Genomic DNA, 13,013 nt, shown 5'->3' with positions numbered 1-13,013 from the left:
ACGTGGTTTTTTTCATTGCATTTTCAGTTACATTTGAGCTTGATGAATAGAGACAGCAAGGGTACAGTGATATTAGGAGATGCTCAGTGGAAATGGTCCCTGTGCTGTTCTCATTTTTATCAGCAGATTGCAAAGCCTAACAGAGCTCTTGCTCTTCTCTTTGAGTGGGCATTTGGCATATGAGGTAATTCTAAGTAGATTTGTCTGGGTTTATGTCCTGTTAAATGATACTATCCTATACTTCTATGTTTTGTGTATGCTGCTTGTGAACTTATTTTTAAAGTCAACTATGTAGGCCAAGAAAGAAATGTCATTAATCAGTTGCATAACAAATTAGATTATTTTAATTAAAGAATGTTCCACATATATATCTACCTGTTGCAAACATTTAGAGAGACAGTGGGAAATGTGCTAAGAGTACATACATCTTCCATTGTATCTGATGTACTCCTAGCCCCAGTACTTAATCTCTGTGTTATCTACAAAATATAAATCATAAGGTTACTACAGTGCTAGGGCAACTGGGGAATTCTTGCTTTTGTTCCTTGAAGCTCTTACATCACAGCAGTCACTGCAAGAGTCAGCACCCTATCTTCTTACATTAATAAATGAAAAAAAGCTGAGGGAGTGATATGTCAGGCATACTGAAGTTAATGAGACTTTCCCCCCTGTTGATTTCAAGAGCTTCATTCAAGAAGTGCATTAATTTCCCTTGATGGTAACAGGTAACAGGTGTCCTTTTGGCTGTTAAAGCAGTGCAGCAAAAATCACAGGCGCTGAAGTAAATGCAATGTTGAGTAAATTGGTGATTCTGTTTTTCTTTAGACAGTGATGGCTCATGCCTGTTACCTTTCTGAAGAAGAGCTGAAACTTTTTAGTCTTCGTGGAGCTGCAATTTCACATTGCCCCAATTCTAATTTTTCGTAAGTTAAAAAAAGAAAAAAGAAAGAAAAAAAAAGAATGCTGTACAATTAAATAAAGCTGCTGTTCACATAGTACCCTGAGTCCAGCCTACTGTTACAAGGCTATGTACATGATACCCCATTCCACCAGAAGTGACATATTGGATTGAGCATGACCATTCATGCTCCACTTCTGCGTGGTATGCTCTGGACTGACTTGTGATCTTTCAGTATAGTCATATATATATATATATATATGTATTTCTTTTTTAAAACTTTATTTCTTTTGACTGTTCTATCAATGGCAGATTCAGGTGATCTCCCTTCCCCCCAAAGTATGCATGTGTTTTGGGGAAATGGGAATGGGCTATATAGTCTTCTTTCTATTAAGCAGAAATGAGATACTGTATGGTATCTAGCCAGGATACTGTACTGAATGTTAACAGTAATTTTGCCTTTAACATAATCAACGTCTTGTTTGTGATGACTTACTGGAGCTCATTAAATGACTTCCCATCTCCTGGAATATACCTTATATCATATTTGGATTTTTTCACAGGTATATCTGTTTTCAGCAGATAACTATAAAACTGTGGGAGTTTCTAACTGAGAAAAACTGCCTTCATTTTTACTGATTAAACCCCATCTTTCAGATGTATGAATGCAAATGCTCCATCCCAGTTTAATAAACCCAATCTATTGAACATGTTCTGAGAGCCTTTGTCATGAAACAGCTCTGTAGCCCTACTTTTCCTGAACTTTCTCTGTGTGTATCACACAGAACACGTTTCTTCTTCCAATCCAGGTTACGCAGCGGTGTCTTAAATGTGCAAAAGGTCCTGAAACACAACGTGAAGCTTGGCCTTGGCACAGGTTAGTAATTTGCTGTAAAAACGGTTTCTTCTGGAAACCGTTGGGAGATACAAAAACATGCCTACTTTTTTGTATTTAAAAGTCAGCATGTCTCCAACTTACGGACCTGCTTTTTTTTTTTCCACTACTTCTAGAGTAATGAAGTCTAGAGTACTGAAATCTAGAGCTGGTCCAAAAGTGTTTAAAAAGAAAACCAAAAATGAATGAAGAAAGTTCTGTTCCTGTCGTGAGAGTAAACAGGGCTTGAACAACAACTTTTCAGGTTTCTGTTATTCTGTGTTGTGTCCTATTTACTTGACTTTGTATGTGAGAGCACCTTTATTAGGAATTACACATTCAGAGACAGTGTTTAGCAGTAAAACTTTTTGTGTTTACCACATCTGCCACTTCATAACATTTAATTAAAGCTCATAGAAATTTAACCCAGGGAATTATTTCCAGAGCTTGTTTCTAAGAGTCTGATCCCTTCTAGATGTTGCCGGTGGATATTCAGCTTCTATGCTTGATGCCATCAGAAAAACAATGATAGCATCTAATAGCCTTCAGATCAATAAAATGAATGAAACAGGACTAACACTTGAAGAAGCTTTTCAACTAGCCACTCTAGGAGGAAGCCAAGGTAAGAAATTTCTTTAGGATGTACACAGAGAACTACAGCTCTTTTTGATATTATGTCTCCCTTGTCTTTAAAAGGTGGCTGAATTCACAGATTTTCTGGTGCCAGAGTGAAATCTAAAATGGTATCTGCTGGGCAGAGATATCCTTCAGTCTCTCATACCCATACTAGGCTCATTACAGAAGGGTATTTGTATTGATGTTTAATAACAGAATCTTAATGATTTTTCAGGGATGTACATTTTCTTTGCAAAGATCCTCAGACTTCTTAATCATTAGTGCTTGTAAGTTTATGACACCAATTGGAAAGACTGTTTTCTCAGCAACCAACACTTAGAGGAAAAGCTGTGCAATTACTATAAAATCAAGCATCCTGTTTGTCATCAGTTTCTAATTTTGTTTGTGCTTTTTGAGCTCTCAGTGAGGCAGTTTGTCACTGTATTTCCAGCAAATCAAAACATCATGCAAGTCACTCCTCAGTCAGAGAAAAGCACACAGTTTAAACAGGATATGCACCATGGTTGTTTAAGACACAGTTGCATCTGCAGAATATAGTCATATAGTGTATTGGTTATCCTGTTTCACTGGCATGTTTTTCATGATCAGTATGCACATACTGATTCATGCAATTAGCAAAGTTTTAGCAGAACTTGTATGATTTAGCAGGGAGCAAATCCATACATAAGTAAAAACTTATTACTATTTCAGTTAGCAGAAATGAGCTCACTGCCTGCTAAGGAACTGGTCCCAAGTCTTTTCAGTGTAACATTTTTGTAGTTGTCAAAAAACACCATTGGGAACTGTTAATGGAAGTTTGAAAGATGTAATGAAAATGTCATCAAACAGCTCTTCTCAGGACTGTATTTGAATTTCCGGAGGGTGTAATGGGGAAATAGAGAAGACAGAAGATGGGCCGGGGACAAAAAAGGGGAGATCTTTTTCCCACAATATATATTGTTCTCACAAAAGCTGAGAATAAATTAGCTGAGATATGGAAAGGAAAACTTACCCCAAACTCACACGTGGTTTCCCTTCCCAGCTACTCTTGCGCTTGTTTTATCTGGGTTCTTAGGTTTACTTAGTAATATGTTTATTTTATATATTGATTTTGAGCTGTTTTATCCTTACTGAATCACTTTCAAGTGTAGAATATAAATTATTTGTACAACCTTCCAGTAGCCTGGACAAGTATGGTTTGTGGAAATTTAAATGAGCTATTCTTTGCTGCAATAATTTGCTTTGCTGAGACTCCTAAACACTTGTCACCCTCTTGTGTTTCATTTAAAAACTGCATTCTGCTCACAAACCTGAAGGAATATAAGATCATTTTAGTTGAAACTGGTAGGTAGTCAAAATATTTCACCATTTGAAGGCATTTAAACATCTTCAAGGTATTGTGAAGTTCCTGCCACACACAAACTTCACTGAAGGCTGAAGTTCCTTTGTCAGACAAGAACAATCTGAAAACAAGTGAACAGATTATTTGCAGATATTATCCCCTTTGATAACTTAGTTTAACTCCAGAGTATTGGAAAAGTTGATTTAATACACAAATACTTTGTACAACTTCAAACTATCCTAAATCACTTCCAAGGAGACACAAAGACCTCTCTTTAGGAATTTTAAGCACTTGCAAGCACCCAGTCGCTGAAGAGGAACCTGTAGATTTTCAGTGCTTGTGGACCTGAGAACAAGAGGTTGTAATGAAGCTTTGAAATAACAAAGCTAAATAATAGACCACAAGACAAGCCTTACAGGTGAGTATGAGACCTTCAGATCTGGCTACGATTTTTTTCCACACCATATTGTTCTTTGTTCCTGCTAATTACCCTTAGTTATGTTCTCTGCACACCTCTTTTATTGTCATTTTATTATATGTTACTATTGTAATAGGTCTCTACAACCTGCCAAAGTTGCTTAAACTGTTTAAACAATTAAATTGAATACTGCCTTAGCAAGGTATTATTATATACTTTATTGTTTCTCTGACTTCATTTCATTGCCCCTTTTGGTCCTTTAACATTTTTGCAATGTAAACAATTGTTATTCCGTTTTAAACAGTTAGTGGCCTATACATCAGATCTGCAATGACACAAAATCAATGGAGAACATTCAAAGAACGAAAATCAAAAGAGAGGTTCAAATTGTTTTTCAGGTTTCTTTTACCCCTAACAGACGCCCTTCAGAAATTCATCAAAATATACATGTTTTTACTGAGAAGTTGCTGAAGAACTCAGATGCTAACATACTCACTGTTGAATTTGCTTTCATGTCTTTCCTTACAATCATCTAAAGTCTCGTAGTTTTTCTTATGAACATCTCAAGAAAGTTGCCAGGTGCTTCCACATGGTGGAAAGAGGCTTGCCTTGAAGATCTGTTTGTGAGCTTATTTTCTTCCTCAGCTTTAGGACTAGATGACGTGATTGGAAACTTTGAGGTCGGCAAAGAATTTGATGCACTGCTAATCAACACGAAGGCTTCAGACAGCCCTTTTGACTTGTTCTCTGCTGATAATTTTGAGGTAATCAGAACAAGATTAATGATCCAAAAGATTACTGGAAATGATGTGGGGAGGGTCCATGATACAGCCAGAATAAGTTTTTTGAGAGTTATTCCAGTAACAGGAATCGGGTGTACTACACCACTGCTGTCTGTGTTTCAGCCCAAGAGGTTCAGTGGTTGTTTCTTTTTAGAATCTTGCTGTCCTCAGTGACAGTCCCATATCCCCATGAGCAAAAACGCATGTAACATTTTTTAATGCATGTTGTATTAGCCCAAGCTGACAATTAGAGTTAGCTATTTGCAGTGACAAATGGCAGCCAAGAAAAAGCAATTTAGTTTTAGTTAACACTTTGAGGTCAAACTCAAAAATGGCAACCTATTCCCAGATAAAGGCTAGGTTGCCTTGACTGCACTGCTGTTGTAAATTTAAGCAAGAACTCAAGATGGCTAATTTGAGTTGAAAGCACAGTTTTTATGCAAACATATAAGCAGTATTGGCATTATGCAATGGGCACACCTTCTCATACAAAAACCTTTTATGATTAAAAAGGGTGATGAATGACAGACAGTTACTTGAATTTACTGATGTGGCCAGACTGTCTATCGCCGTCTCTATTCTGAATGTCACCATTTACTTAGAAATGCAGGCATAAGTGGTGAGGTAATTGTTCCTTAATCTGTTTCAGCCACAATAATCTGGATTAGATTAATTTCTTTAATTTTTAAATCTTCTTCCTAATTCAAATAATTCTGGAAAAAAAATATTTTCCAGTTTAAGTCTAAACCTTTTTAGCTAAGTTAGCAGTTCTTAGGACTTTAAAAATGCTTACAATTTTGTCTTATTTTTCAATAAGTAAATGAAGTTGAGAACTCTAAAAAAGAGGAAGGGAAGTATTGTGTTTTAGACATATATTTGTTTATACTGTCAAACTTGTGAGGTGTTTTATTCCTAAGACATACAGCCTCCTTACTGAAAGTTCTTTATAAGAAAACATGCAAATTAAGTTTTGATTTTACTGTTAGTAGCAATATTTGGGAAAACAATTTTTATCAATGCTTTCAAGCTTCAAATAATTATGATCTGGGTAGCAGATACTGTTTTCTGAATTTGCTTTTCTCCCATTTTTTTATAGGACACTCTCCAGAAGTTCCTGTATCTAGGTATGTTCTGATACTCAGCCCACATAAATTTCTCTTGTTGTTTCATACATCAAAGATTGCCTAAATTAACGTGGAGGTTAATAATAAATGTATTTATACATAATTAATTATATGTTTGTTTACAGTAATTAAATATATTTATTTACGTCTTATATAAACATTAATATGTCACTGTTTATTAATATTAATATTTATTTACATTATTTAAATATATATTTACTTACATTTATTAATATTTATTTATAAATACTGAGCAAGAATCAAGTAAGTGGCTTAACTTTTATTCTTTGGGACATAGTTAAATGGTCAGTTTAACATGATCAGATGCACCAAGTTTGTCAGATTTATTACCACACCTCTTTTTATCTACAGTATGAGCTAAATCATATTTCACAGTAAAGTAACACTGACGTGCTAATCACCAGTTCAGAACCAGTTCAGCTCAGAAGGACTTCTGCAGACCAGTTCCCACTGTGGTTTCTTTACTCCCCAACGAAAAAGATGGCCTTTAAAACAAACAATACCCAACCCAAAGAATCCCAGCCCCCTAAGAGAATAGGTATTCTTTATACGGCATTGCCTGGACCGAGAGGTGTGCTGCCCATTATGTTGTCACGTAGAGGTAACTGGTGTTAGCTCTGGCCACATTTGTATCATTCTCTAATTAGGCTTTTGCCTTTTTGAGAAGCTGGCTGAGGCAAACCAGCTTTGCTGCTGCCTGGTACCTGAGTTAGTTCAGATACTGTGCAACAATGTGTTTTTCTGTACAGATATACAATATTTTCATGGTTTGAATCTACTAAATATATAGAAAACCCATGACACCATTGCAGCAGCTGAATGCTATGTTTATTTCTTCAAAAAAAGCATGGGTTCTTTAAACATCCATTGATCTTTGTGGTAGCCCTGACTATTTCTCTCCAAAGAAATTTTCTCAGTCCTAGGAAACAGTCACTGCAAATGATGTATTCCAAAACTGAATTTGTGGATTGCATAATTTGCATTAATTAAAATGAGTGCATAGATTTATGTGCAAATCTCTGTTTTGACCATGTTATTTCAGGTGATGATCGGAATATTTCTGAAGTGTATGTGGCTGGAAAGCAAGTGGTTCCTTTTTCAAGTTCAGTATAAATCCATTTCCCTTTTGCAAAATACTCTGCTGATCATTCTGCATCTGATTTGGAAAAGACTGATTAAACACAGTGCCCAATCATCAGGAATGACACTCATTTTTGTTTAATGTTTTAAAACTTGCAAACATTAGAAATCTTGTTAGAACTTTCAAGAATTGCTGTACCAAAATTGTCACAGTTCTAGAGGAAACGGATATTTAAATTTCTCTGGAAAAATAGCATGTGTGCATTGGTAAGGGACATGGTAAATACCTTAACTAAAGAGGACACCTGCTGTTCCTTTTAATAATAGTGTCGGAGGCATTACGAAGAGCAATGAGACTCTCATTGTCTATAATGCATCTGAATTTAAAAAAAGCCAGTGCTAGTAAATTGATTTTGCAGATAATGAATATCACAGAAGAATGCAATTTTCATAATATTGTCACCAAGTATGGAAAAATCAGTGACATTTTGGGGCATTTAGAGCATTTTTCAGTTTTCTGCAGGAGCTTATTTTTTTTAAAGTAATTATTTCATTTAAAACATTATTTTTTTAAGACAAATCAGATAAAAAGCATGTATTTATAAATAAATAAGGGTCCTTATTATCAAAGAGTTGAGATTTGTCATTTGTAGTTAGACAGAAGAGAACTGGTGGAAGAACCAAACAAGAAATGGGGCATTAGTCACAGGGAGATGGGCTGGGAGCGCGGAAGGGCTGCATTGTTCTGTGATGCTGTCAGCTGAAACTGCATTTCCGCAGATTTTGTTCCTAATTCTAGAAATGGTCAGCCTGATCTTCCACTCACTCCACTGAGTTACCTTCAGCTGAGCGACAGCTGAATGAAACTCGTGTTAAACTGGAAGCCGGCAGGAAGCTGTCTGAGCAGGCTACTCGGTGGCAGACAAGTGAAGAGGTTTTTCTGGACTTGAGGGAGTGCTTCATCTAGTTCAGCATAACCTTCCCAAGCTCATTTGCTCCTGACTGTTCAGACAGGATGATACGATGTCCCTTCTCCTTTCTGTAAGGGAAGTGAGTGGGTTTAAAAAAAATCCAAGAGAAATGGGCTATTTCTGGCCATTACCACCTTTGACTTGAGGTGGAAATCATCACTGGAAAAAGCAGCTCAGCTTTAACGTGCTCTTTTGTGTCTTTCAACGTGGCAACCATAATTCCAGCCCTGTACAATTCCAGGTAAAATATGTGCCCTTTTTGTTTCAGAAATCTGTGCAACTTCCTTTCTTAAAAAGCATATTTCCCTACTTTTTTTTTGGGGGGGAGGGGGGATTAGTTTGAGGAGGGGGTTGCTTCTTGTTTCTTTATTATGTTTTTGCAATGCAAAGGATGTAAGCTTTAATTTCAGTATCAGTAGAGACAATATGGTATTGAGTTACTGTAAACGTGTTGAATATGGTTTTAAGGCCTGCTTCAAACTCCTTTGATTTCACTAAGCTTTGTTTCAGACTTTTCTCTTACTGCCTGGCAATGTAAAGGCACAGGACTTCCCTCTGTTCACAAAACAAGGGAGATCACTGCACCAAAGTCTCACTTCATGTCTACTGAGAGCGTGCTCGGCCCAACGACACTGATAAATTTCTGATTTTAAAAATATTTTCAGACCTTACGTACCATTAAGGTTAGGCCTACCTGAGACAGTATAGCGCCAAGTGGAAGTGTAAAAGCTAGCTTGGGCACTTAAAGCATTACAGTCTTTTCAGTGTGTTTTTTTTGCCGAAGCCGAGTAGCCCTACTGAGCAGCAGGGGATATTGGCTTGCAGACACCACCCGAGTGCAGCTACACGGCTTGCTCATTGAGAGCTAGCTTGGGTATCGTCACAGGGCACTCCGTGTGCTTGCAGAGGTGCAGCCTTCGTATCCATTTTGTTCAATGATTCCTAAGGCTTTAGGAGTCAAGATTTAAGGATTAAGATTTCCATGTTCCATCAGGGTGTTTTCTTAATCGTTTTTATTTTTCATGTGTCCCAATCACCTACGCAGTAGCACGCTTGCTTGGCAAATACAGTCTTCAGCTCTTTAACTTGGTTTCCTGATTCAGGGAGCATTTTTCCTCATGAATTTTGACATGAATTTAATTGACCAAATTTCACGTTCCAAAACCAAAGATCTGTGAGACACATGTTTTAATCCTCCCAGTTACTGTTTGAAACTATTTTTAGGGAGTTGCATGGTTTTCAACTTTGGCTTTCCTGCAAGAATGTTTCCTGGGGCGGAGAGAGATTACACAGCCTTATGTGCAATGTATGTTTGTGCCCTACTTCTTTGCTTCCAGAGCTTTGAATTAAATCAACGCTTTTATTTTGGTGGTAGTCTTAACTGTCTCTGACTTCATTGTTTTCCCACTATTTTGTAGTGTTGTTAAGAATGGGATTCAGCATTTCTTCTTAAAAGATTTGTGGAGGAGGAGGGGGTTGCTTATTCTCAAACTGGGAATACAGAAAAACTTTAACAAGTTCAACACTATACTGCTGGCCCAGTTACAAAGGGACTCCCTAGGATAACTGCTGCCAATGAGCTTTGTATCTGAATATTGGCTGCGTCATGGGCAGTTTGATTCCTGTTAAATTCAGACACAAGGCAGGAACTCAGCCTTTTGATTATAGCTTTACTAGTGTCTAGTACCCAGACACCACCCAGACTTAGGACTTAGAAATGGAGCATCAACTTTTTAGGAATCTCAGCTGGAGGAGGAGCTCTGCCTGCAGGTAGTGCTGTGGGCTGCCTGCACCACCTTGCAATGCCCAAGACCAGGAGGAGCGAGGACCAAGATGGATAGCATTGCTCTAAATGCTGAGGTGCCTAGGGGTAAAGGAAAGAAGCCTGAACTTGATGTGAGAGGAAGCCAGTGGAGGAACTAATATAACAAGTAAACTGGGAGGTACTTTCAACAGCAGCATCTTAAATAGAATTGGATGGAGAAAGACTGTAATGCCAGAAAAAAAAAGTTGAAGTGGGGTCCTCTGAAGTAGTCCCAAAAAGCTTGTTCAGTGGAAGATGGCTTATGAAGCCAAAAAAAAGAAATTTTAAGGTTTTAGGAGATACAGAGGACGTAGTAGCCAAACTTCTCTGAAGCAATTTTGGGAAAATCATTGAGGCCCACTGTGAAGTTTTAGTCCTTGGGACTCTCTGGCTATGTGCAGATTGCCAAGATACTTGGTGCAGTAGGGGAGGATCAGTAGATGAAAGCAGTTACTGCTGAGACTTGTACATCTACACTGCATGCAGCTTAAGACTACATTTAGTCTGATTCCTTGGATAAATGTCCCTGCTGCATATGCAGTTTGAAGCAGGCCAAGTAATTGGTTCAGACTCTTAATGTCTCTTTTAGAGGCTGGAGTATATTTGGCATGCAGCTTAGCCTCCAGTGTAGTTTCCTCCAAAATAAACTTAACCCTTGTGTACCAAAACCACCCTGCAAACTGAACCAAGGTTCAGTAAGGGAGGATGATTGGGAATTCACTTCAGAACAGTACTACTGCCTCAAACCAAAATGCTAATGGAGGCTAGATCTTTGACTATTTCCCCCTCCCTCTTCATTGTCACAGACTTAGTGGCTGAAGGCAAATTAAAGCAACCTCCTTCCCTTTTCCTCCCTCTTCCAAAAAAGGAAAAAAAAAAAAAAAGTAAAAATTAGACAACCAAACACTAAGGGTAGGTGAGTAAGTGGAAGAAAAGAAAGGGATAATTTTCAGTCAGTATAAATTGACACAGCACTACTGACTTAAGATAAAACCTCTGGAAAAATGTACACACAACTGTTTTCAGATGTCATACACATTAGTTTTCTTGCCAGATTGTGGATGGGGTCTTTGTTTCTTAGTGTGTCTTTGTGTTCAATGTTAGCACACCATTCAGATAAAGAAAAAAAAAGGGTGGTTTGTGGAAAGCTTGCTTGTTGAGACAATATGCTTAATGTGTTCTGTGTTCAGACAAGCACTTATTTATTATAAATGGAATGTATTTGAATTACTGTTATATGTTGATCTCATTGTGTCACTTTAGGTTTTGATTATTAATGAAATGCTAGTAAGTATCGCCTATGCATTATGCAGTGTTATTTGAATTATTCATGTGTGGCAAGTGGAGTTCTGCACTTTAAAATGTCACCCTGGCCTAATGTTTATATTTATTCTGTGTTTTTTGTGTAATCAGAAATCTTTGTAGGGGAAAAAATGTGTATTTGTGCACTGTACTGAACATTTTCAGTATTGTAAGTGGACTTCCTGTTAGAAAAAGAAATGTTAAAATGATGCTGTTTAAAAATCTGTGCCTGAGTATACACTCATGAATGAAAAAATTATAATGGTTTTATGAAAGTTGACATGAATAGTAATGTTTTAATTTAAAAATATTTACAGAGAAATAGATTTTTAAAAATTTTAATCATTATTATACAATGCAGATGAGCAAAAGGTAGTAATTCTTGCTAAATATCCACTGTTCTGCTAAGCAAAGGAGAATGTAACTATTCTTGATTATACATTTAAAAAGAATATGCAAGTCTTGAAAAATAAAAAGCCCAAGTTCTTTCAAGTAATAATCCCAGTTTTAAAAGGAAAAGATATTAACAACATTGCTCAGACAAACTGTTTAAAAATATTGTTTTAAGCATTTCTGGGAACAATCCGTAACAGATGATAACGTGGACAGCTTTTAAAATACTGGATTTGTATGAATAAATGGTGCTGCCTTATTGGAAGCCCTGTGTGTAGCAGTGGTCAACTCATTTCTAAAATGATAGTGTACAAGTAAGAAGATAGTTAAAAAAAAAGCCAAGGGATTTTGAAAATTTGAGAAAGGACTGGGGAAAAAAATGAATTTGAGAAGAGGTTTGAAAAGGGTGGTCGCAGAATACAAAATAATGCGAAGTACAAAGAAGGTGGATCAGAGGAACTCATAAAAACAAGATGACATCAGTGAAGTTTTACCTGGGAAACGCTCAGAAAAAAAGATACATTTTCAGGCAATGTTCTGTTAAAGCGTGGACCTCAATCCTTCTGAAAGTCATTGAGGCCCAACAACTGAGCAGATTTGCAAAGCAGTTACTTACATTCTTCATAATACAAGCCCAAATAATTGTAGCTAATCATAGCATAATTACATAACACTTTTAACCTCTCAACCTCTGCTTCAAGATTTAAATCAAAATTACCTGTAACAGCTCCGGAAGGAACCTAATGCAAGGACATGTTATACTTTATCTCCACGTGTCCTGTGAAACATTTGACATTGGCCAGGTCAGAGACTGAACTAGTCTGGTCCCGGGGAGGAACCTCTGCTCCTGCATACCCCAAACGTCGTCCCCTGTCATCTGCCTGGTGGTGCAGTGATGACTGAGTCTGACACAGGAAGACGAGCATCTGGTGTGACTAGAGCAACTGAAAATAAACTGGTTTAAAAATCAGATTGTTTTGAAGTTAAGCACACTGCAGAGAGCACAGCACATTTTAAATTACATGAGCATATACCTAATAGTGAAATTCCAGGTACTAGAAACTTTGGCTTAAAGTTGGGGTTTTTTTAAGCCCTTGTACTATATGTGCAACAACTCGTGCTTCTCTCAGCAGAGAAGCCAGCAAATGACATCTGCAAGGCTCTCTGTACAAAAACCAATAACAACAGCAACAAAAAACAATTCTTGGGAAGCCAAAAGGACATTAACAACATCAACAACCATCTGTTGTGTAAAGTTAATAGAACTGTTAGTTTTTCTTGAAAGGCTGAGCAATGTTTTTGGAGGGCAGTTTCCTGGAAATTTCAGTGAAATTCTTTCGTGGAAAATGCCCTGAATCAGAGTGTACTCCAACCAATGAAGTCCCCTGT

General features: G+C 37.2%; 1 protein-coding gene across 1 annotated transcript in view; it reads left to right on the top strand.

The window, feature by feature from the left end:
• GDA (guanine deaminase) overlaps window positions 1-7,713 on the top strand; it is a 19,236-nt gene extending 11,523 nt beyond the window's left edge. Inside the window, exons 7-12 of the mRNA XM_009328091.1 lie at window positions 826-923; window positions 1,708-1,775; window positions 2,248-2,394; window positions 4,793-4,911; window positions 6,026-6,053; window positions 7,117-7,713. Of these exons, the coding sequence (XP_009326366.1) occupies window positions 826-923; window positions 1,708-1,775; window positions 2,248-2,394; window positions 4,793-4,911; window positions 6,026-6,053; window positions 7,117-7,187 (531 nt within the window). The 3' untranslated portion in view covers window positions 7,188-7,713. The remainder of the gene's footprint in view (window positions 1-825; window positions 924-1,707; window positions 1,776-2,247; window positions 2,395-4,792; window positions 4,912-6,025; window positions 6,054-7,116) is intronic.
• Window positions 7,714-13,013: the final 5,300 nt, after the last annotated feature.

This window comes from Pygoscelis adeliae, unplaced genomic scaffold (assembly GCF_000699105.1).
Source record: "Pygoscelis adeliae isolate BGI_AS28 unplaced genomic scaffold, ASM69910v1 Scaffold45, whole genome shotgun sequence".
NCBI lineage: Eukaryota > Metazoa > Chordata > Aves > Sphenisciformes > Spheniscidae > Pygoscelis > Pygoscelis adeliae.
Note: the sequence above shows the minus strand (reverse complement) of the source record. Positions and strands in the feature narration are given on the sequence as shown.